We start from the raw sequence: 25,530 nt of genomic DNA on the forward strand, positions 1-25,530 counted from the left end.
TTTAATTAATCGCAAATTACAATACTTCTATCTGTGCGATGTAACAAAATTCGTTAACAAATCGGAAGTAAACACTTGATTTGTTCCTTTGTAACATAGACTATTTAAATACGCTTTTTTTAAGGCAATAATTTTGGTAAAGTGAAAAATTCGTTGTTTACTAAAATTAAATAATATAAAATTATTAATTTGTTTTTAATTTAAATTATGCAGGAAAGATGATAAGAGTTAAAATGATGGCAATGTGCGATTAAAATATGACTTAACTTAAACGTGCGTCGTAATCAAGAATTATTCTACGTTTCTAAAAATTCATAAAAAAGATTTTGCTGTACAAACTGTAAAAATAATGTAAATAACGGTTCACAATCTTTTTTATTCTTTTGCCTTAAAGAGCCGACAGGAGCACGTGAAAATTGCAAATTCACTGAATTTCAATGAGTTTTGAGATGTTATTCAAATTTTCATGATGGCAGTGCTTTGCTCGAATTCTTACAATTTCGAAAGACACGCTAGATACATGAGAGTTTTACTTTACACAGAACTTTGATTCTCAAACTCGAAGCTGACTTGAACACATGAACGAGCGCTCGAATAAATCAGCAAATTTTACTTCGAATGTTACTTACACATGACACGAAACTAACGCGAAAGATAAGTCTCGATTATTTCTCTACGTGCAAAGGCGACATGTCGGGCGAGGGAGGAAGAGGCGGAGATTTTTTACCTACGAACGTTGATAGATATCATAACAATGGCTGCAATTTTTATAACTTCTGAGAAAAATAGAACATCTGACTATCTTTTTTATACGTGTTCGTTACTCCAGGTATAATAATTTTACGCGTCGAAGGGAGCAAGAGATTGAAGAACCACTCGTACATCCTACGGATCCATGCAGGTGGAATCCGCTTGCATTTTCTCATCTTAAATCTAATAAGTTACTGTTGCTCGCGTAACGCTTAAAAGTATTGGAAAGAAAGTTAAGAAAGACAGAATGTACAGAAACTTGCTCGTTAGCAGATCAGTCCCTGTATTCTGTAACTCGTTATGTGTTCATAATATGACAGTTGTACAAATATTTTATATAGTAAAGAAGCTGCTCAATTGTCATTATAAACGTAACGACTGCATAAGGAGTTACAGAATACAGAGGCTGGAGGCGTATTCTTAAAAAAATATCGTATACGAAAATGTGTACGAAAACTATAATATACATTCCTGATTCAATTCCCCTGTTTCCAACCATTCGATATCTTAGCAAGTCAAAATTCACCTCACAACAGATCTTACGTATACTATAAATTTTCCTAGTATTTTTGTATATATTTTTCTAGAATAAGGCCTCTGAGAAATTACCGTTGTTTGTATCTGACGCGAGATCGCCGAGTGTGTACCGATACAACACCACTACAAAATTATTCCAATCCAGTAGGCCGTCAAACTCCAAAAAAGCAATCAATACCCCTTTACTGATGTTGAATAAACGATCTCGACGATTACGTCTCATCTCCCTGTGACAGTAAAGTCTGAGTTCTGCTAACGAGATGCACTTTGTATCTACAAAAGGATGATTTGAATGTCTCAAAAGCTTATAATATCTTCTCCTTAGATTGAATACACATGCGTCACCCTGATATTCCTCAATATGAAAATAAATCTTTGTCGATCCCTCACTAACATATATCGATACATGATCTGCTTAAGTGCAGCCATACTGTTCGTATTGGTGTTGAAAAGAAGTGGAATACTGTGCTAGCAATAAGCGTCTCCTTATATTGTAACATAAAAAAACGGTCGAATTTTATATCGAAGAACATCGGCACGCGTTTTCCTTTTTTTTTTATTTCACAGTCAATTCGCAAGCAAAGATTGTAAATTCATTATCTATGAGCGAACGAATGAAATTAATTAAACAAATGTATGTCGTCGATTCTTTTTCAGACTGATGCTCGCAAATGACGTGGTATGTGCTCGCATGTCGATCCTTTCGCAAGAGTACCACTTAAGTCTTACTTTCGTTGCACATATTTTTGCTTTTTTTATCTTAAGTAATCACTCATGTATATATATATATATATGTATATATATATGTATATAGATTAGGTTGTCGAAAAAGTTCTTAATCATCTTTCGGTTTTTACACATAAATATATTACAATTGGTAATTATTTTTCAAGATAAAGATCATCCAATAACTCGCTATCAGTCAATCCATAGTCATGACAAGCTGCCTCAACAGTTTTAAATCGTCATAAGAAATGTTTTATTGAGCAAAACAGACCATAATCAAGTGGTTTATGAACACGGATCCTTATTTTAAAAAATAATCATCGTTATTTAATAAATTTAACAGACTTTACAATAAGTCATTATCTAAGTTTGAGTCTTAAGCCGTAAGAAATTGACCAATCACAGTTGAATGTGAGAAGAATAATTGACTATGATTGGTCAATTTTAGCTTAAAACTTAAGCTTAAGTAGTTGTATTTATTGTAGACAATCCATAAAATATTTAAATTCAATTTAAAGGTATAATAATATACATAAAAACCGAAGACTGATTTATAACTCTCTTGACAATCTAATATTTTTCTCTTTGCGTAGCTCACAAGATACGCGCTTATACGAAACTGACCGCTTGTAGCGCTTGCATCGTAACACTAATCGCCTTATCACGGCTCAATAATTCAATAATTTTTAACATATAATACACACTCACACACAAGGATCGGGTCGCGCGCGTGTAAGGAATAATTTTACATAGTTTCTTAAATATCAGAATACGTATTAAGACTTTCATAGAATCGAAGTTCTATGTATGAATGTTTTCAGAAAAATAGCTTTGTATTTTTTGTGATAAAAGATTAAAAATATAGATCCGGGCTTTTATAGCTGTACTTTCTACTATGTCTTTCTAGACTTTTTTCTAATTAGACCTTTTTCTATCTGCACAGCAAGAGCGCGTTTTCTATTTATATACGGAAATCGTAAAAGATAGATAAAAAGAACAGATTTGCCCGATTTTATAAATGTATAATATATGTAAATTATTTTTCGCATCCAGCACGCGGACTCTACAACTTTATTTAAAATGAAAAAATTATAATACTGGAATAATAACAAACAAACTGGTAAAAACTTAATAAGTTGAATTGTTGATCCTTAATGATGTTTCATAATATTAAGTGTAGTAAAAAGAAATCCATTATTTTTGCATGAAATTGAAGGCTTTATTTAGTATAGTTAGAATAATCCGATTTAGATCAAATATGCACCGTTTTATTCGATAACTTGTTGCCATTTTGAAGGTAATTTCATTATGCCTCTCTCATAGAAACCCTCATCCCTATTGGCAAAAAACTGAGACAGTCGATTTTCACAAGCTTCTCTTGAGGCGAATTTTTCACTAGCAAAATATTCGCCATAGACAGGAATAGATGGTAATCACTTAACCAGGTCCAGACTATAAGGTGGATGCATAAGAACCTCCCAACCAAGCTCCCGGAGCTTCTGGCGAGTCACTATCGATGTGTGTGGCCTTGCGTTGTCCTGATGGAACACAATTCCTCTCCTATTGGCCAACGCTGGCCGCTTCTGGGCGATTGCTTCCTTCAGACGGTCCAATTATTGACAGTAGAGGTCCGAATTAAGAGTTTGGCCGTAGGGGAGCAGCTCATAGTAGATGATTCTCTGCCAATCCCACCAAACACACAGCAAAACCTTCCTGATCGTCAATCCTGGCTTGGCCACCGTTTGCGCCGGCTCACCGCGATCATTTTCGCTTGACGTTATCGTAAGTAATTCACTTTTCATCACCAGTCACCATCCGCTTCAGAAATGGATCGATTTTGTTGCGATTCAGCAGCGATTCGCAGATGGAAATTCGGTCCATGAGATTTTTTTGCGTTAACTCGTGTGGCACCCATACCTCGAACTTCTTTTCGTATCCAGCCTTATTCAAATGGTTCCAAACGGTTTTTTGTGCAATGTTTAGCTCCTGGGCAATCGAAACAGTGCTTACATGACGGTCGGACTCGACAATTTCCATTATTTTATCGACATTTTCGACAATTGGCCTTCCAGAGCGTGGTGCATCTTTGACATCAAAATTACCGGAACGGAATCGACGAAACCAAAATTGCGCGTGATTGGCTGTTACAGTATCAGGACCATAAACACTATTCACATTTTCAGCCGCCTGGCTTACGTTTTCGCTTTTATCGAAGAAAAACTGTAAAATATAGCGTATTTTTGCTGATGTCCATCTTTAACGCGCGCTCAAACAATACTGAGTCAAGCAATCACAAAACTGTCTGAGTTTTTTTAGTACGAAATCTTATCTTTCTAACGCCATCAAGCATAACCCGATCGCACTTATACAACGCGAGATACAGATTACTAAAGCCATCTATTGAAAAAATAATGGATTTCTTTTTACTACACCTAATATAATAAATTACTCTGCGCATTGCGTCGCACTGTTTGGCTACGACTATAGCTGTCTATTTTAGCTGAATTTTTTACACAGCTTATCTCTTTGTCTGTCCGATACGAAAAAAGAGGAAAGATAAACTGTATAAAAAGTTGAGCTAAAAAGACCTTATATAACAATAGCGATCTATAATGATTATAATAACGACCGTAAAACTTTATACATAAATCTGTAATGAAGAACGAAACGATTTTTTGTAGGTAGGATTGTTATATATTAGATTCATATACGTCGCATGTAAATTAGAATGACTGGAAATATCGTTGGCGAAAGGATGTTAGAACTTGTTCGGCCGTCGTCCATACCAACTAGTCGCATAACGTATCTCGCGCGATTCGATCGTCGCAACCTCCCCCTTTCTCTTGTTGCAGCGCTCGTTAAATAACTTGACACGTACAATATGCACTTCCAAGAGGAGAATCAAGTAGTGTACACACAAATTTCATCTAACTTTATATATGTTTAGTATCAATTCATGATAAATCAAAATTCAATTTTCTTGTAGACTCTCCAAATTCAAATCAGAAATTCCAGTGATTGAGAGTACAGCGTTGTTGTTAGTATGCAAAGTAACAAGAAGTAGATTTCTTCAATTTAATAGTTTATTCCACTAAAATAACAAATTTAGAACGTTTTTTTCACTCGCTCTCAATCACTGGAATTTCTGATATTAATTCATGAGTAAGTGGTACTATACAATATTCAAAATTTAGGAGAATTTTGTATCGAAAATTTCTTGTGCGCTTTTCTTTATGTGTATGTACATTTGTATAAAATGTGCGTTTAAATGAATGATTAAACAACGCACGTAATAGAAATATTATAGGGTAAAGTATATACAGTGATTGACCACGATACAGTGATTGACCATTTGCTATAAATTAGCCTATATATTAAAATTCAAGTCAAATTAACAGTTAATTTCACAACATAGTAATAAATGATCTTTACTAACTTCATATAGAATAAAATATTTAATTTACAATCCGTTTTTTACGAGGTAGACTTATATAAGATCCGAGTAGATGAACATTTGTAAATATTATATTAATGAAAATCTTTTAAAAAATTTTTAACATTTCATTAAATTTATCACTTTTTCATTTTCTGAATTTTTTTTCTTCATTTTGATGATCAATCGATGTCATCAATAACTATCATTTTCTGAATAAAATTCTACTGTTGGAAAAAATAAAAAACGTGGTTTTATTCAAAGTTTTTTATATTTGAACATATTCTTTGAACCTTACTTAACGCTTTGTATCAAATTCAAATTTCAAATAATTTCAATAGTGATTATATTGATTATATTAAATTTCAGCACTTAAGTGATCAATCACTGTACACTTTACCCTATTTATCATATTTTAATGCTTGCAATCGTACGAATAATATCCGTTTGCAATACAAATTAAACATTTCAAAACTTTCGAATGCAAGTACCAAAACACATTTACAGTTCAACAAAATCCATGTACACTATTTGGCCCTTCCCTTAATAATATATAGAAATTGAATGTTGACTATTAATCACTATTTTGAGTATTAAAAGCATTGTTAACAATATTTTTAATAGTGAAAATAAGTGATTAATTGGTCAATATCAATATTAAATTTTTATAAGGGACGAAGAATGGAGAATATATCTAAAACTTATATAAAAACCATTACGACGAGATGTTTCTGTAGACGAAAAATTAGCAGCATTTTTAATTAGAGGATACTATTTTCTCGTAATGTAGACTATTTCAATTTGTCGATTAAAGGTCTCAGCACAAAAATGTTCATAACTTGAAACATGAATCGTAGTCATAGGTCAACGTACAATGTTTTGGTCAATCTACAATTACGATTTACATTTCACAACTTAGTTATGGCTTTGTGCTTAAGCCTTAACTCGAGATGTACTTAAGCGCAATCTGAGAAACGTTAATCTCCTGCTGTTAATCGGGGTATTACGTAACTTATGAGAGCTCATCGAGCCCAAATTACAAGATGTTATTACCTGGAGTAACTCGCAAAGAGAAACACAGAGAGAAGGAATTAGGCGACACCAGGAGTTAGTGACACCTAACCCTGTGCTATAGACAGATTTTTAAATGTTTGTCCGTTCCAAGCAACGGCGATACAGTAATGCTGGAGCAGCTGGGTAAGGAGTTCTCGTTCGTCCAGCATCTCTATGTGCTCGATTCGACTACGATCCATTACAGGCAGTGAATCATAAACATCCACCATCGTCCATGCGCTCGTGCCCTCCCAATTGTTTATAGTAAATCTGCAACAGTCGCAAGTTAAATTATCGACCTATCAAATCCAGAATATTTATTGAAAAATATCATAAAACAATTCTCTAAAATATTTCCTGGATTTTCAAGATATTTTCACTCCAAATTACAGATAAATTTAGATAATAATTTAATGCAACTTTGAAATTAATTGGAATGTAAATAGCACAAACTACATATTGTAAATTACTAGAAGACAGAAATTCCACGAGACTATCTATCCTTTAATTGGAGTTGCGAATTTATAGGGTAAGTGTAGCTCATTACAATATCAGTAAGTCATTTCAGTAAGAGTATACAACTCTCTTCTGTTGTATAGTAAGACACTATAGTAGTGTCTTCTAATGTTATCTTGATTTTCTCGATAAAACTTCACGAAATAATGAATGTAAATACTTGATATTGTACCATATTGCTAACTGATTATGAATATGTTGAAATTTTGTATTAACAAAAAAAAAAGAAGCAATATTTTCAAGGAACGTCAATTAAAATTTGAAAGTAAAATTTTACAAATTTTCCGATACAATTCTATAAAAGTCGAATTTTAAAGATAAAAAAAATTGCATACTTAAATATTTGCATAATTAAACAATTTTCCCTTTAAAATTCTAGGTTTTTCAGATTTTCTATTGAACTTGACATTGTCTGAATTAACTAGGATGCACCTACCGTCTCTGTTGAGTCTCTAACGACTCACAATCCTCCACGCCCGCCAATAAGCACCCACGGCTGCGAAGATTCGACAACATGACCTGACCGAATTTGTCCTTCATGTTCACCTGTTCGTAGCTGACGAAAAGACTGTTTGGAAACTTGCTCGCTAGCCATTTCAATAGTGACGATGTCGCGCTAGCGTCTACGTACACCAGAACACATTCTGCGAGGAACATAGTAGGTGAATTGAAATTGACTTCGGCTTGGGCCAATTTGTTATTTAGCTCCGCTATGTGTCGCAGATCTGTACCAACCAGATGATAGTTCGCGGCGTGCAAGTCTGTGGTTGAGAATCTGATTTCTCCGTCTGAAAAGTACGCAGTTGCCTGTGTAATTAAAAAAATGCGAATATGCAAAGGAGACGAGATAACGATCGAGTAATAGAATACCTTCGGTGTTTAACATATCGATTAATTGCTTGTGCTTTTTGATGTGATAACATTTCTTAGCAGTTATGCTGGGAAAGTCAAGTTCCACGAAATTCGCAGGACTATTCCCTGTCTCCCTGAGTCTCCAATAAAGAGTGTCAAAACCAGCGCCCAAGTTTATGATCTGACCTTTACCACCAGAAAGCTGTGTAAATAAAAAATTCATCCTTGAGAGAGACTGATGAGACATATAATATTAAAAATATAATGATTACTTTCTAATCTTATACTACATGTATACCGTGTAATTTATATATTATAAGATTAAAGTCTTCCTTTCACTTTGTTATGCTTTATAAATATACACAAAGTAAGATTATTATAATTCTGTTTTATAAAGAATTTCTTTCACTTTCTTATAGTTTATAAATACACACACAAAGCAAGATTATTTTAATAACATTTTTCCAATATCTTTCAATTATAAGATTAATATTCTTTGAAAATTTTATTTTAAAATTATATTAAATAATATATACGTATAACAGAAGATAATATCGAAGTCTTTACTTCTTCTAAAAGTTTAAAAATTGTGCCTATCAAACAATGGAATTTTAACTTTGGGAAATATTTTTATTAAAAAATTAAATAAGTGAAAAATGGACATTCTCGGTTAATCTCTTATTTAATTTTTACAAATTCAGAAGTCACTATAATAGCGTAGAAGCAATGATATATTTTAGGGCAAGAAATAGCATAAGTTATAATAAATCTTACTAAAAAAAAATTATAAGATTTTAAAAATAAATCCTATGCCCTAAGTCAATTTAGAAAAAATTATTAATAAATTTATACAAGTGCAAATGTTTGTAATTCCAAATAAAATCATTTCGATGTATACAATGATATAATAAATTTAAAAAAAGAATCTCTTTTGAGGCAGGGAATACAATAATTATAATAAATTTTATTAAAAAAAAAGCTGTAAGATTTAAAAAATAATCCCTCTGCTCTAATTTAGAAAAAATTATTAATAAATTCATGTAAGTTTAGCATGTTTACAGTACTAAATAAAATCATTGCAACGTATACAATAAATAAATAAATAATATATTTAGCAGTCCAATAAGAATTGATATTGAATAAGATATTTATTATATTATGCATAATATAATAAATTATAAAAGGATCCATTTTACTTTATATAAAACGCTGTTATATTATGGTCATTAATTTTTTTTAATAGGCTAAAGCTACATTCTATTGCCACGGCAGAAGGTAATTGATTTTTCGTTTTTATGCTCATAAGACTATATATTATATGTGTATATATATCGCAATGGTTTAGCAGCGCTCGAGCCAAGTTAACTCAGAAGCGGAAAACGCAGGCGGTCGTTTTATACGTAACCGGACGGAATATTTTTGTCCCGCTATTACGGGCAAATTCCGCACTGCGTGCGGCCGGTGCCAGCTCGAAATCGAGGCACGAGAGCCGCACGCGTCTCGCCGTTTCGCGCGTTTTTCATTGACCTATATATCGGTTAGTCGTCACGATATATAGAAGCGGGGAATCTCACAGAAATTAGGACAGGGCCTCGGCCGTCGGCGGGTCAAGGTTTCCATCACGGCACGTTCCTGCCACCCCGGATCAGCTGTATTCCCCCTCCTCTTCCCCCTTGCAATCACTCACTCTCTCTTCCTCATTCTCTCCCTCTCTTCCTCTCTTCGTCATCCCGATTGTTTCCGATTCGCGTTCTAGGTTATACCCGCCGCGAGCGGGCTCGTTCACATCTGCACCTTCCTGCTCCTTCCGCGCTTACAATATAACGGATTCATGCATTCTAGGTTTTCCATAATTCGGAAGTAAACGGATATAGGGTATCAAGGATACGGAAAGCAGAAAATATGACCGAAAAGAATGGGCGTGAAGTCAGTTCGTACCCTAACGAGAAGCGGGAAGAGAAGCGGAGAGTGCAGGAAGGTGCAGCAAGAGGAACGAGTGACTTGTAACGGAGCATCGCATTCGAACGACGATGAGACTGTTCCCTTCGGTCGCGCCACGGCCACGTCGCACGTCCTCGGAGAACAGGAAGAATGTTTATAATATGAACTAAAAGAGAGAAGGGAAGCGGAAGTAAAGAAAAGTCAAAGGGAACAGGTGGAGCTCGCTATAGGTACCGAACGCTCACCTTGAGGAACTTCTCGACGAAGAGCTCGATGCCCTTGACTCTGGCGTAGTAACCACGATTGATCTCAGGCGCCTTCCGAGCGGTCTGCTTGACAAACAGACTGATGAATGGGTCGCACCAGTAGCCGAGTTGCACAGCGTAACGCTTGCACTCGCTGGCGTCGTCGTTGGTGGCCTGTATGGCCTCATCGTCCGCCATATCCTTGATCATCCCACCGGCGCCGGAGACAGTGGCGGGTTGCCGCACCGCTCGCTCTCTCCCTATTTTTCTCCTCTCTCTCTCTCTTTCCCTCTCACGTGTATACACACACGACGACGCACACGCACACTTTTAATTCTCCCTCTCTCTTCCGATATCTCAGATGAGAACGAACATTCTATCACTCACGCAACCCGCGCGAATACTCTTGAAGATGATACGCTTACTGTGAACTGTCGCGTATCTGTCAAGAGTCAGAGTAGAGAGAAACCTGATAGACGGGCCGTACCTGTCTTTTTCTTGTATCGTCGAAATCGCCCGTACACTATCGCCAGTACATTCATTTTCGATTTGGGAACTACGTGGCTACATACATTTTCTGACTCTGTCGATAAAATTATAGCGCAGAGAATTCATAAGTAGAAAAGTGGAAGCAAACAAACAGAAACCCTTTGATGCAAGCAACGTAGTTTCCAAACCGAAAATGGATATATTGTAATGCTAAATCACTTGTTAAATTGCTTTAAAAAAAATAATTGATACAAATTATAATTTACTGAAATAAGCGAAATAATTTAACATTGATTGCGTTCATAGGATAATATTAGCTTTACAACTTTATAAAATAACACATCAATTACAATACTAATTCTTTAGATGAACATAATCACTGCAATTGACCGATATTCTGCAATCATGAAAATAATAATAAGACACTAATCTTTTTTCTGTTTTTCGAAGCATTAGGGATGTAAATTATAAGCTGCGTTTAGCAGATTGAACATTTAAAAATGCAACTACCTATCGATATGTTCTCTTGATGTGAAACAAAATTATTGATTCATTGACTATATCTCTTTATATTAATGGCAATTAAAACATCGTGAATTGTTTTTCATTTCGTGATTATTTAATTGGCATATTTACTTTTAAATTCTTTATTATACTAATATAAAGAGATATAGTCAATGAATCAATAATTTTATTAAAATCTTTAAATTAATCTAATATATTGCGAAGAATATTACATAATTATGGCGTTTCGTTCCATTGCTTATGACATCAATTTATAACATTATAGATATGTATATACCGTACTTTTGCAGTTGAATGAAGAATTGTTTACAATTATTGTATTTTTTCTATTAATTTATATTTTAATTTATAATTATACATTGAAAATGACCCGATCGGTGTCGAAAGGTCTGAATTTTTATATTTGTATATTTTTGAATTATACGTACGTTTATTTGAACATATTTGGCTCTGTGCCCTTTTTTTATTTGTATTGAGTAACAAAAGTTAGAGTAATTGTTTGGTTTTTTAATTTTAATGCTTAAATTAATAGATAAAAAAAATAATAAATATTGCAACGGTCATTTTGCAGCCGAAAAGCAAATCGAATTCGGTACGTGGTAGAAATTTATTGCAATGATGAACGATACAAATCTAATGAGGACCTCCTCCTTATTGTTGTTGACTGAATATTTTTTATTCTGTTAATCACTCGACTTTTATATTTATAAATAATATATAATAATTGACATATATAAAGTAATCATAGAAGTAACTATGTATAAAATTAGTTATTTGTAAACAAAAAATATAATTAAATTACAATTATTGAAAAAAGTAACTGTAACTAAAACTTTGCTACAAGAGTAACGAATTATTTCCTAATCTTGTAATATACTCGTAATATACATCACATTTTACTATTTTTCCAACGTTTATCTTCTACGACGTTTATTAAATCATAAATGTGATTCAAATATTTCATGCATTAATTTTGCAAACAGGAATAAATCTTATACGAAGTGGATGAGTAGGACAAAGTGTAATATCAGCTTGCATCTTAAGATCTTTTAAATAATCAATAGGCTCCAAGTAAAAATTATGTATCAAAGAAGCTACCATCGCCTTCATCTCCAACATAGCAAATCGTTGACCTAAAATTTAATACATGTTGCAATCTGATTTCAAAAAAAGTATAAAAGACTTTTTGCTTGTATACCGATGCAATTGCGTGGTCCAGCACTGAATGGTATATACGAATAAGGGTGACGATTTCGCATATTCTCAAGTAAAAATCTATCAGGATCAAATACCTCTGGATTTGGCCAAAAATTGGGATCTATATGAACACCGTAAATATAAATACCCATGATTGTTCCAGCAGGTATTACATATGATTCTAAAAAATATTATAAAATAGGGTTATAAGTTTTATAAGTGTATGATCGCACGTGTACGCGCAAATTTATAGCAAAATTATAAGCCTTATTAATCATAATATTGAGTATCTATCAGATATAAGACGCAAGAATAAAATTCATCCGTTTACGTAATATAAAATAATATGTATAATTAATAATAAAAAAAACAGAGCTACGAGCCTAACAATTCGTTGAATTGTAATATTGATGGTAAATTAATTATGTCATTTTGTTAAAAATATAAAAAGTTTAATATAAACATAAAAATATATAAAATTAATAAAAACAAACGTTTCGACCTTTGTTAGGTCATTATCAATGTTTAAAAAGTCGCGAGAATCGTTAACAATATACGGATATTATAACATTATAAAAACATGAAATATGTATAAAAATAAAAATATAAAAATATATAATGTAAATTGTATGTAAGTCTCACTCGCATTGAAACACATTTCGGAACATCAGCAAGAGTCCACAAAAATAACGCAAATCGTCTATTATTATATATCATGTGGTTAGATGAAATAATTGTTTCTTGTAAAATTGTGTTGAAGTACAATTATAATTAATGTGTTATTAGAATAATGCGATGAGAGCCAAATTAAGATGTTTCAATTAGGCATTTTAAAATTAGAATGATATGTATGAATATGTATAATATCTAATTATTAAAATTGTCAAAAAATAAATATTATTTTCTGAACATTTTGTGTATTGTATGGTATGTTGGTACGTATATATTTTTTATATACTACATAAACATATAATATTATTAAACTACATATATCAAAACTACAGAAATTAAAAAATTTTTTTAATGGAAATTTTATATCTTTTAAAAAAACAAAAATCTTACTTCTTATATATAGAATTTAACTCTTATTTAATGATATTCCAGTTCTCTCTCTCCCTTCTATGCTTCTTTTATATCTTTTCTATATTGTATCAGAGTTTAAACTTGTTTAAAAAAAAATTTTATTAAAACCTTTTGAAAAGCCATCTTATATCTCTTATCTCATAACTTTAATCAAGCTATTAGATATATTATTATTTTGACGTCAATAAAAAATGATGAGAAATAATGTCATTTATGATATTGAGTAGTGTATTTCAAAATAAAATAAATGTAAAAATGCAACAGAAGTTTAGTAATACATACGTAATTTTACATCTTCTCCAGAAACACGTGATATAATAAATCCACTAGGATATAGACGTAAAGCTTCCTTTATGCATCTATCTAAATATGATAGTTGTTGCAATAATTTCATAGAACATTTCTCCCCATTCTCTAGCATAGCAGTATCGATTTCATTTCTGACACGATCCTGTACCAATAATGTTAATTAAAAATGTGTTAGCCTCTTTATATGGATATAAAGCTTCATGAAATTTTCTAAAATTTATACTTTACAAGTATTTCAATAAATTTGTGTGAAATACGTATTTACGTAAAATACATTAAAAAATATATAAAAGAATATTTTAAATATATATTATATAATATTTACACGTACAATTGCATATGTGTATATATATGTATATACATACATATTTTTGTATGTCTGACATATAGAAAAATGAATAGTATGTTACACATGTATATATATACAATATATATATTTAAAAAAGGTATATATATATATATATATAGATGAGATTTGTAATATTTAATTTGATACATTTTGAAAAACTTGTAAAATTATGGGAGTTAATTAATTTTTCAGTTTAAAGAATCAGTTTACATTTTACGATAAATACCTGAATGCTCTTATGCTCCGCTAATAACAACAAAATAAAACATATAGCCTTTGCTGTAGTATCATGAGCCTAAAATCATATTATAATATCTATATCACAATATTTAATAATATGTAAAAATCAAGAGAAATTACGAACGCATACCGCAAATACAAAAGTATCAACTTCCTCCCTAATGTCTAAATCAGTTATAAGACCCTCACGAGATGCTGCTATTAGAAGGTCCAACATTGCAAGCCGCTTTTTTTGTGCTGAATTCAAGTAGAGATATCCATATATATCAGTGTCGTTTTAATAGTTCTATTCTTCTATGATTTTTATTATTATATAATACAATATTGATTCTACTACTTGCATTCTAACTCGGAGTAAATGGAGTATTGGTTTATTATTATTTCGTCGCTAAGATGGTCTAAATTGCAGACCGAAACGTTCGACGGAACATCTTATATTAATTTGTAAGATTATTAAAAATTTTTTTGCATTGTTAACTGCGTTTGACTCTTTATAGCCTTTAATTTATGTTTGTTTATTTGTTTTTAACAAAAAAGAGTCCATAACTAGTTTATATAATTTTATTAAGAATACAATATTGATTATATCGTGAGAATTGACATTACTTTTAGATTTTAAAATGTAAAATATAATGATTTATAATGTTCGTAAAGATCTGCATATTTCGAGCCGATTTCTGCAGGCGCTGCCTCCTATCCCCCTACTACCGCTCGATACTCGGCGGCCTTGGCGACCTAGGATACATTCCACATAATAGGTACTCGCAACGCTCGCGAAATCATTTTATATTCTTATTATTTATCAAATATCAAATAAGAAAAAACGATGCTCGTGAGCGTTACGAGCTTTAAATGGAACACAGTCTTAGCTGCCGATCGGGCGGGCGGCGCTGTTAGGTCGCCGAGGCAGCCGAGCATCGAGTAGTGGAAAGATAGGAGGTGGCGCCTGCAGGAATCGGCTCGGAATGTGCAGATCTTTGAGAGCACTTATTTATAATATTAAATTAAAAAGAAATAATTTCTGATTGCAATTACATACTTCCAGTACTTTCGGCGTCATCTCTGTCTGCTGGTAGATCATTACCAAAGCCTTCTAAGTATTGACCATTGGTCCGTTCATGATAAAGTCTTCTTTCAGCAATAATCTACGTGTGAATATAACTTTATTGTTTCTTCCGTTGTTTATATAAAATACATTAACATGTTGTTAATATTAATAAATTGAGAAAAAATTAATAAATGGTCGAGATTGGACATTGATGACTTAAAACCAAATCTACAATGTGATGTTCGTTTCTTTTAGACTACAGTGTTTATTTGCTTCTTGTTTCTTACTACTTTTTTACTTGTTGCTATCTTCATCCGATTTTTTTATTTGCTGTTACGTTTAACAATAAAAATTGATGAACTTCGTAAAAGGTAAGAAATATTAAAAAATACTTTAGTATATGAATAAAACGGTCACATTGAACACTGACTGTGACATAAAAATAATTTTAAATACAAATATGTATTTGAAATACAGGGTGTTTGATAATTCTGCTAATAACGTTCATAGGCAAGTAGAACGGACCAAACTGAGTCGAAAAGTCCTGTACCATTTTGCAATATTCGTAATAGTTAATAAGATATTAATTTTTAAAGATTGTGCCGAATAAACGCGTTGCGTGGCTTTCTACTGCCAAGCATGTATGTACACCCATCCCATGGAACGTATATTACGTATGATGTGCGGGTCAGAGGGAGCAGGGATAGCCCGTCTTTAAAGACGGTGGAAGACTAGTGCAAATTGAAATTGAGGTTGTGTATGCGCTTTCAAATACAATCATACGTTCCCGTGTGAAAATTTCCCTATTTTTTCGTAACTTATTGTTGAATTCCTATCAGATTTCCTAAAAAAGGAACACTAAAAAGATTCTATTCTGTTTTCCTAACATAGATCCTAGTTTTGATGAATTATTAGAGAAATATAAGAACTTCTAATTAGTTTCTTGTTAGAGAAAATCCAAACGTTTACACACAATAGTAAATATCTGGTTATTTAATTCGGATCCCAATTAGGAGATCCTAGGTCCGCGCTTGACGCTGCAGTCGTCCAAGAAGATCAGGAAAAAACAGAAGATATCTACATGAATCCTGTATGAAGTATGTAGTATATAAATATGTATGTAGGATCATTCCACGTACTTTTGAAACGAATGAATCTGAATGAGAAAAGGCATCTGTCTCGCGAATCGAGGGTATTTCATTGCATTTTACTGAGGTGATGCGGCAAAACAATTACCTTGGACGATTAGCTGCAAATTTAATTTGCAAAAATTATAACTCCTGAAATTAGTTTTTCGTTACCGAAAAATATAAATAAAGATTTCTTCCGCAGGAATAGAATAAGAATGTTTGAATGTGTGTGAAGAATATTGTGTCGAACTAAAATTTTTCTATTAAGAAAATTAATATGTGTATGTGTGTGTGTGTGTGTGTGTGCGTGTGTGTGAGAGAGCTAACATCAAGAATACTTTATTCTGAATTTTAGTATTTTTTATTTAAGATTAAAACATTCTACTCTGAAAAATTAATATGGTTGGCTTTACATCGATCTTATTTTATTCTAGATCTTGGAATAATATAGCATTATAAATATAGAAATCTTTTCTGTGAATGAAAGAATTAGTTACTTCGAATCTTTCAATGGAATATTAATATGTTATTCTTCGTCAAGCTACATACACAGCCACTCTGTAAAATGTTTCAAAAAATGAATTTCATTACCATTAAAATAATTGTCAGTTTAATTTGTGATATTTCAGATTTAATTTAAGAATGTGTTTGTCAAGATTAGTACTGCTTAATATGCAGTTTAAAGATTGATAGATATATTTAAAAATATATTTATAATATATAAATATATTTACATAAAGATATTGTTTATGATCGAAGAACTCCAAGATTTGTACTTGATTATTTCATTCTTTTTTCTTATTTAGTTTATTTCTACATCCAATTTAATTTATTATCATTAATGTTATTATCCCGCAATGTGTACCATATATGCGTATGTTTTTATACGTGAATATCACAGGACTTTGAGACATAATAACTTCTCATAATAAGTGTATGTACATAATAAATGTGACATAATAAGTGTACAAGACGGTTAAATACATTTTGACATACTCGTTCAGTAAATCCGTGTAGTATCTTCAGAATCTTCGTTTGCTCTCTACCTGTTGGCGTCAATGAGAATATCCAATCGTAATGCAGCCATGGCCTAAAAAATCTAAAAAATTATAATTACTTATGTTATATTACGATTTAAGTTGATGAAATCACACGCAGAAAAAATATTATAGATTCTATATTTTTATAAAAATAACTGTCAAATTTGTGAGACATATTGGAAATAGGTTTAAACAAAAATTATATCTTTTTTACATCTATAAATCTGCGTATAGATAAGTATAAAGAAATTTATACATTTGGAAAAATAGATTATTAATATGTATTTATATTACAAATTAATTACTTGCTTTATTTATATTACAAATTAATTACAATGTTTCAGAATTTTCTGAACTTATGGGTCGCCTAATTTATATTGCTATATAAAAATGTATTTTTCACTAAATATATTCATTAATTTCCTGTAGGTGATACTTTAGTATTTAAAAACTTTTTAACCAATATTTATTTTTAAATAAATAATTTATAACTGATTGTATGCGTAAGCTGATATATTGTAGAATGTATTACCTATAAGTTAAAAGTTCAGTCATTCGGTGAACTGCTTTTTGGTACTGTTCTTGAAACGCTCCGAGATCTTTTAAAGAAATACCCATGGCAGTTTCTGTAAACGCATTTGTAAATGTATCATGATACCTACATATCATATGATATTATTATACATATAAGTACATAAATTTTAAGGATATATACGATTGTAAAAATTAGAGTACAGTGTTTTACTAATTTTTTAAATCGAAAAACTGTGAAGAGCATTTATTTATTATATTATTTATATATATAATTAGAAATATCATATATAATACCACATATTGCATTCAGCGTATATTCATTGACAAACGATATTAAGTCATTTACAACTGTAGTATCTCCTGTACTTCTCAATGAATTTGTCATGTTTTCACCTTCATCGATCAGAATCTGGACAAACTGCTGCAATATTTTGACATGAAATGTAGGAGTTAATATCTTTCGCCGTAAATGCCACTTGGCGGCTAAAAAATAAACATGAACGATGCTGATTATAACATATTTTTTTATTTAATTTTCCTATTATTACTTTAAAATCACTGATTTTTTTATATCCACATATCGAATTGTTTCGAAATGTGTAAACGAAAATCTATCGATTGGTGCTATATTGAACTCCTTTCTATCGAATTTGAGCCGGAAATGTATTTTATGAGTAGTGTGAAGTTGACCCCCCGACATTAATTTGTTAATAATTTTTTAGCTACAAGTGTGCAAGTGAAAAATCGTATAGTTTTGAAATGTATAAACGAAATCCTATCGATTAATGCCATTTTGAGCCCATTAAATGCGATTTGAATTAAATGCAATTTACCGCAGTCGATCTTTCTCGAAACTTTAATTGTTAATTACTTTTAAACTACAGGTGTGCAAACGAAAAATCGAATTGTTTCGAAATGTGCAAACAAAAATCAATCGATTAAGACCTTTATAAACCCATTTGCTCGATGTTGGGGGGCTAGTGTGAAGTTAGCCCCCTCAAAATTATTTTTTAAATAACTTTTAAACTAAAGATGTGCAAACGAAAATGAAAAATGTGCATAAATGTGCAAATGATGAGCAATCGAATGAACTATATAAATTATATTTTTTTTAATGTGTTGGGAGGCTAACTTCACGACGGTGTTAAACCTTTCCATATAAATATAAATGTTTGATCACTGCACAAAACTCGTTTTTTTTCCATTTCGTCAAAAATACGAAGGTTGTTCACTTTAATCGTCTACAGAAATAAAACCTTTCGATGAATTCCGCTCAAAATTTGACAGCTGTAAGATGCTACTTGTCAAAAAGTAATGTGACACTGCGAGTGTCCTCTGACAGATTTTCTATTAAGATCTTATTGACTTGCCCTAGTAGTATCTCGTTAATTATTGCGAAAATTATAGGATGGTAGAAGACTTTTCTTCTCGGTTTAGGCCATTCTATCCTTATGCGACTTTTCATTACTTCTCAAACATCCTGTACACAGGATGTCATTTACGGATTAAATCACCTATCAAGAGCAGGTAGAGTAGACCAAACTGAGTGGAAAAGTGTTATACCATTTTGCAATATTTAAAGAGATATTAGACTTTAAAGAGATAACCGAATAAACGTGTTCGTTATAGGCCGGGCGGACGCACGTATTCGGTAATTTTTACTAATTATTATCTCGTTGACTATTGCGAAAATTGCAAAACGGTAGAGGACTTTTCGACTCAGTTCAGTCCGCTCTACCTGTTCATGTAATTTTTTGCATACTTTCTGGGACACCCTGTATATATTCTTATTTATATTAATGTTATTATAATACCTTCGCTAGTGGCTAGACCATTACCGACCCAAGGTTTTCCAATATCATAAATAACACTCTTTTCGATATGTTTCTTACGGTTTAATATTATCTGAAATTATATGCAGTGTTGAATTAAAAAATATTTAACTCATACCTATATAACGGAGTAGGTTTCGGAAATGTATCAAATATTCAATCTTATTTGATACATTTCTTGCTAGTAATCATATCTTCTTAACATAAAAATATAATAATAAATTAATCTTTATTTTATTTATATTAATAATAAAATGAGAATAAAATAATTTTCATGTTTTATTACTTCTATATCATCTGGATGACGAATAGTTACGACGACCAAAGAGGTTATCCAAATTTTGCAGATGGGATAGTACTGTTCGAAAAAGTTAAATAGTTTCTTAAGTTGTTCCTCTAAAAAATGAATGAATATGAGTATTATGAAAACTCAGAATTACTGGTTTTAAAAAATTAATATTTTTTTAACTAAATTAAGTTAAAGTTAATGACTTATAAATTAATTTAGTTAGGTTATAAGTACAATAAACAAAAAGTTAACTCATTTATAAAGTTATGGTAAAGTAGAATTAATTTAAGCTAAATAAAAATTTAATTCTAAAAGACATTTTTTTTATCGGAATATTCTTATTTTTCTTAAAATCAGAATATTCTAAATTTTTTTTTTAATTAAATTACTTTAAATAATAAAACAATTACAATATTGATTAATGTATAAATTTTATATTTTATTTGTAAATTGTATGAAATAATGAAAACATTTTTTATACATTTGTAAACTGATTTTTAATATTTTGACATAATAGATATTTTGATATTCTGATATTTATTATAAAAGAAAAATAAAATATAAATTTTAAAAGTATAAATAATCCTATTCCTTTTCATAATCTTACTCTTCTTTGACCATTACTGCACATTTTTCAAAAATTAAAATACAAAAATTAAAAGTTATTATTTTTCTTTATCGTTTATTAAAACCGGGATAGAAAACGCAATAGCACTGTTAGGATTTCCTGAATATAAATTCAACATACATTTTTCTTTGAATACTATGAGTCTTTATATATAAACATTCAGTTTTTTTATAAACTAATTCTCTAATGTTTAAGATTTTATAGAAAGTAAAAATATTGGTATCAGGACACGTGGTAGTGTTTCCGGCTATGTTCAAAAACTGAAAGACACTGCAAGTCTCTTATCCTGAACACTAAAGTCTATTCTTCGGGGGTGCATAATTACTAAAATATAAAAAATTCTGATGTTATATGTCCTGAAAGGCGGCATCGTCACGAATAATTTGAGCTAAAAAAATTTAAAATTGGTCAAGCCGTTTTAGACATAGAAGCAGTCGAAAAGTGATGATTTTCGTGAGAAATGAAGTAACGTCTCCTTCTTCTCTTTCTCCTTCTCTATCTACAGTTATGTATACCTCTCTCCTGTCTCACCTTTCACTCACAACTTTGTTTAATATTAGTAAAAAACAAAGGTAAACCGATACACGAAGGCAGTCGAGTAACATTTCTGATTGCAGCCCTAACGGTATCGACGTGGTACTAGTGAAAATTCCGATAAAAAGAAGTAACTCAAAAGTAACTTAAAAGTAATTTAAAGTTATTTTTTCAGTAATTGTAACTGTGACGAATTGCTTTTTAGAGTCAGTAACTTGTAACGGTAATTAGTTACTTTTTAAAATAGAAAAATTGTAACGGTAATTAATTACTTTTGCAAAATACGTAACTTTCCTATTCCTATATATATGAATATATAAAATTTCAAAAAATAATCAAAATTTATTAATTTTGATAAATATGTATCTTAAAATGAAATGTTTGTAAATGTTGTATTTATCTATACGCGTGCATTGGCGAATATTAATTTATGTGAAAAATTTTAACTTACCTCGTGAACCCAATAATTGTAGTGTGTTTCCAACAATCGGATAACATGGTGGTCCTGGTATAAGGTTAATAAGTTGTCTCTTTTTTCCGTAATAAACACAATAATTGTACAATAGTACAATAAATATAAATGATAGCAATACAGTAATAAACATTGTTTGTTGTCAAATAATTAACCTGTTAATCAAGATTTATTTCTTCCACTTTTTATTCTTAAATTCTCTTATATCACACTAAATTAATATTACTTACTATATAGGATCAAATTATATTAATTAACCTTGATATCCTATATGTGTTTACTAAGTAAAAGGTATAGTAAAATTTTTTTTTTCATTTAAGCTTTAATGTTCCTTTTATTTTAATTGAAAATGTGCCCAAAGTACACGGAAAAATTGATAACAATTTTTTTTATTTCCGTAAAATATATATTCGTTTTTTATTTTTAAACTATCTTAAAAGTACCATATTATTACATATGTTTTTATTACTAAAAATAGTATTACGAATAAACTGAAGTTTTATTAAATGCTATTTAATAATAATAAAAATAGGTATTACGATATATAAACTGAAGTTTTATTAAATGCTTGCTAATAGCTAATACTCGCTTTTATAATCTCTGTTTGCTCGTTATATGTTAATTGAGCATTATTTTCAATAACAGTGTTTAATTATTGATTATAAACTTTTTATTAAACTTTTTTAATAATTGCTTATAGCAGTATTGCGGGTGCAAAAACGTTACTGATTGCAAAACATTTATGTTTACTAGTGTGCTTATAATTTCATAACTGATATTAAAAGGAAGAATGTGTGTAATATTAATTTAAATACATAATAATCTTTTTAACTTTTTTTGTGTAATACAATATTTTAAAATCGCAATATGAATACACACACAACAGATTGGAAATAAAAATTCTAAACAGTCAAACTTGATTTTTAGCACTTATTATTATAATAATTTTGTGTGAATTAATACAAATACAACATATTCTATAAACTGCTTCAAATTTAATTTTTTTATCTTGAAACGCAATTCTATGTATAACTAGAGCAGTAATATCACATACTGAAACAATTTAATGGTATTGGTGCTTACAGACATGTTAGAAGACATTAATAATATGCTAAACATGAAACGTGCAAACAATTTTAATGCAAAATATATTATTACCTCAGGCTTCGAACCCATATTTCTCGTTCTCTGAGCGAGTGTCCTCATAATTATACCACCGAGGTTGTAGTAATGTTTCTTGGAATAACCAACATGTATAGAGAATATGCATTTGTAAAGACTGCATGTATAAATAATATGGAATAAATAATCTTTTAAGATCATAATGTGTATGTGTGAATATACAACAAATTAGAAATAAAGGTCCTAAAGTGTTAAGCTGAATCTTTCTTTTAATGTTTTTTTATTTTTTCTCTCAACTCCATAAGGTCATGGCAACCTTTTTATAATATAGTGCATTGCAATATAACACAAAACATAATATAAATAATAACAGAAAATACTTTTAATATGTTGCATATATAGTATATTTATAATTATTCAAGACATGTCATGCATTAAAAATAATCAGTCATATAAATCATTTCACGTTTTGATCGAGTTGAAGTATCTTAATAATTTCTAGTATCTTAATAATTTCTATAACATAGAATCAGTCAACAATCGACATTCTACAACATAGATTTTCATAGATTTTCTATATCGGACATTCTATTTTTAATACATTTATTAATAATAATTAAACAAGACGAAGGACAATAAGAGTCAATTCATGAGTAAACAAGAAAGCGATTGTAACATTAAAAAAATAATATAAATTTAAATATATGTATATACATCAAAACTACTAAAAAAGAATACAATAAAAGTACTTAGCCGCTTTTGATATGTAATATTAAAAATTAGAATATCGGTCAATATGCAACGCTTTTGCGTGCGGTAAATAGCCAATACCTCAAGCCGTTGAGTTATTTCTCTAACCCCACGCAAAAGCGTTACATTATGAAAAATAACGCAACGCAGTGGTAGCGCTCGTACAAATATCAACACGGAGAAACGCGACGACCGGAGCGTCCTTTCGGGGCATCTGGGGAGGGTAAGCATAGTTTTCTCTAATAATAAAAGTAACTACGACAAAACGACAATACAGTATGTAAGTTGTTTAATATTTATTTGCGAAATATTATTTAAATTTCTTTTCGGGGGGGCGCAGCCCCCCCTGAACCCCCTCTGCTTCCTGCGCCTCACGCACCATCCTATAAGTCGCACTCGCTTCGCTCGTGCGACTTTACATTCACGCTCACTTTGCTCGTGCGACTTTATATTCGCACTCGCTTCGCTCGTGCGACTTTATAATTGTATAACATATTACTAACACAGTGCACTCGTGAGTCGTAATGAAAAAATCTATGTGCAACTCATGTGCTATAATTGTTTATAGCGCGGCACGGGCGCGCGCTAGCACCCGCGTCGCACAATAAACAACTAATACACACTTGTTACACAATATGTACTATTTTCTTTTCCCCTAGATTTTGAATTCTGTTGGCTGAACTACAATTAGTTTTCCATCCGGACGAGACCCATCGGCATAAAGTGTTGTGCAAGGTACTCTATTTTCAATACCTAGGTACAGGTACAGGTATTAAAAAAATAATATACCTAGGTACAGGTACAGGTATTTTAAATGTATCTTAAAAGTATCTTATAGGTACTTTTATTTTTAACATGAAAGCTCAGGATAAATTGTATTTTGACGACAAAATGCAATTTCGACAGCTTATTTGTTAAATATGATCTATATATTTCATGTATCTGCACGTAATATTTAATTATTAAGTTATTATACATATATCTTATGTTTACATACATAAATATTCTATGCAAGTTTAATTTATAAAACCATTTTAGTTTTATCAGAATTGACATGCACATATTGACATATGATACATGAATGTAATAATAAGATACACATTTACTTACTATAAAAATGTGATACTTTAGTACCCCGCTATTATTAAAATGTTACTTATTAACACAGTATCTGAATGTGTAAATAAATTTATTAGAATGGTAACATTTAAAAAATTATAAATATTTAAACTTTCATTCTAATTTAGATCATTCTAATAAATTTACACACTCAGATCTTGTATGATGAGTTTTCAGTTAAGCAATTGTGGATTTGAAAAATAACTGAAGTGTACCTAAATATAGGTACCGGTACACAAGAAATGATACCTAGGTATAGGTATAGGTACCAGAAAAAGAAAGTACTCGGTACAGTTCCTAGGTATGCAAATTTGTACCTAGTTTACAGTACATAGGTACTTGTACCTAGCACAACTTGTAACCTGCACAACATTGCATAATTATGATCGAACTTCACTTGGTAAGTTCGTTTGATCTAATAAATTAAAGACCACCAGAATATATTCCACTAAATTCATCTAAAAAGAATTATATAAATTTTTATAATGTAATATATATTAAAAATATTTTTATAATATAATATAATCCTTATAATATAATATATTCTATAATCAAATGGTAATTATTTAGATTAGGGGACACCTCACCGATGACTTTGACCTTGACATATGTTGTCAAGGATACGACCCTGAGTAACCTCCAACAGGTTTTAGCAGTCGCTCGTCCTTCGTTAAAAAGTGATTAACAATCATAGTTTTAAAATTAACATATGATATATAATACATGTATGATATTAAGTACTATTCTACACCTTTCCCTGTTTAGAAACGTTAAACTTTCCACGCGA

At 30.8% G+C, this 25,530-nt stretch overlaps 3 protein-coding genes across 3 annotated transcripts; all 3 read right to left on the bottom strand.

The window, feature by feature from the left end:
- Positions 1 to 3,804: 3,804 nt before the first annotated feature.
- Positions 3,805 to 4,356, bottom strand: LOC108780511 (histone-lysine N-methyltransferase SETMAR-like). Its single transcript, XM_018548256.1, has 2 exons — positions 4,352 to 4,356; positions 3,805 to 4,267 (listed from the first exon to the last, which is right to left on the bottom strand). The coding sequence occupies exons 1-2, from the start codon at positions 4,354 to 4,356 to the stop codon at positions 3,805 to 3,807; spliced, it is 468 nt and encodes a 155-aa protein (XP_018403758.1).
- A 2,208-nt stretch (positions 4,357 to 6,564) lies between these two features.
- LOC108780521 (leucine carboxyl methyltransferase 1) lies at positions 6,565 to 10,492 on the bottom strand. The gene is made up of 4 exons (XM_018548269.1): positions 10,054 to 10,492; positions 7,886 to 8,069; positions 7,452 to 7,803; positions 6,565 to 6,769 (listed from the first exon to the last, which is right to left on the bottom strand). The coding sequence occupies exons 1-4, from the start codon at positions 10,261 to 10,263 to the stop codon at positions 6,565 to 6,567; spliced, it is 951 nt and encodes a 316-aa protein (XP_018403771.1). The 5' UTR covers positions 10,264 to 10,492.
- Positions 10,493 to 12,027: 1,535 nt separating this feature from the next.
- On the bottom strand, positions 12,028 to 21,885 carry LOC108780512 (cytochrome P450 4C1). The gene is made up of 12 exons (XM_018548257.1): positions 21,732 to 21,885; positions 20,116 to 20,225; positions 19,812 to 19,902; positions 18,292 to 18,480; positions 17,996 to 18,089; positions 17,420 to 17,522; positions 15,285 to 15,390; positions 14,376 to 14,482; positions 14,232 to 14,300; positions 13,630 to 13,798; positions 12,266 to 12,445; positions 12,028 to 12,200 (listed from the first exon to the last, which is right to left on the bottom strand). Exons 1-12 carry the CDS (start codon positions 21,883 to 21,885, stop codon positions 12,028 to 12,030), a joined length of 1,545 nt encoding a protein of 514 aa, XP_018403759.1.
- Positions 21,886 to 25,530: the final 3,645 nt, after the last annotated feature.

Source organism: Cyphomyrmex costatus, unplaced genomic scaffold, assembly GCF_001594065.2.
Source record: "Cyphomyrmex costatus isolate MS0001 unplaced genomic scaffold, Ccosl1.0 scaffold702, whole genome shotgun sequence".
Classification (NCBI taxonomy): Eukaryota; Metazoa; Arthropoda; class Insecta; order Hymenoptera; family Formicidae; genus Cyphomyrmex; species Cyphomyrmex costatus.

Bases quoted from the DNA above. Each gene is read 5' to 3' on its own strand.
- LOC108780512 (XM_018548257.1), bottom strand. From the start codon at position 21,885: ATGTTTATTACTGTATTGCTATCATTTATATTTATTGTACTATTGTAC. The intron at 13,799-14,231 runs GTATTTATCGTA...TTATTGGTACAG, and splicing joins CGGAGCATAAGAGCATTCAG to GATCGTGTCAGAAATGAAAT. The intron at 12,201-12,265 runs GTATACAAGCAA...ATTAAATTTTAG, and splicing joins TGGACCACGCAATTGCATCG to GTCAACGATTTGCTATGTTG.
- LOC108780521 (XM_018548269.1), bottom strand. From the start codon at position 10,263: ATGATCAAGGATATGGCGGACGATGAGGCCATACAGGCCACCAACGAC. The intron at 8,070-10,053 runs GTGAGCGTTCGG...TTATTTACACAG, and splicing joins TCGTCGAGAAGTTCCTCAAG to CTTTCTGGTGGTAAAGGTCA. The intron at 6,770-7,451 runs GTAGGTGCATCC...CGACTGTTGCAG, and splicing joins TTAGAGACTCAACAGAGACG to ATTTACTATAAACAATTGGG.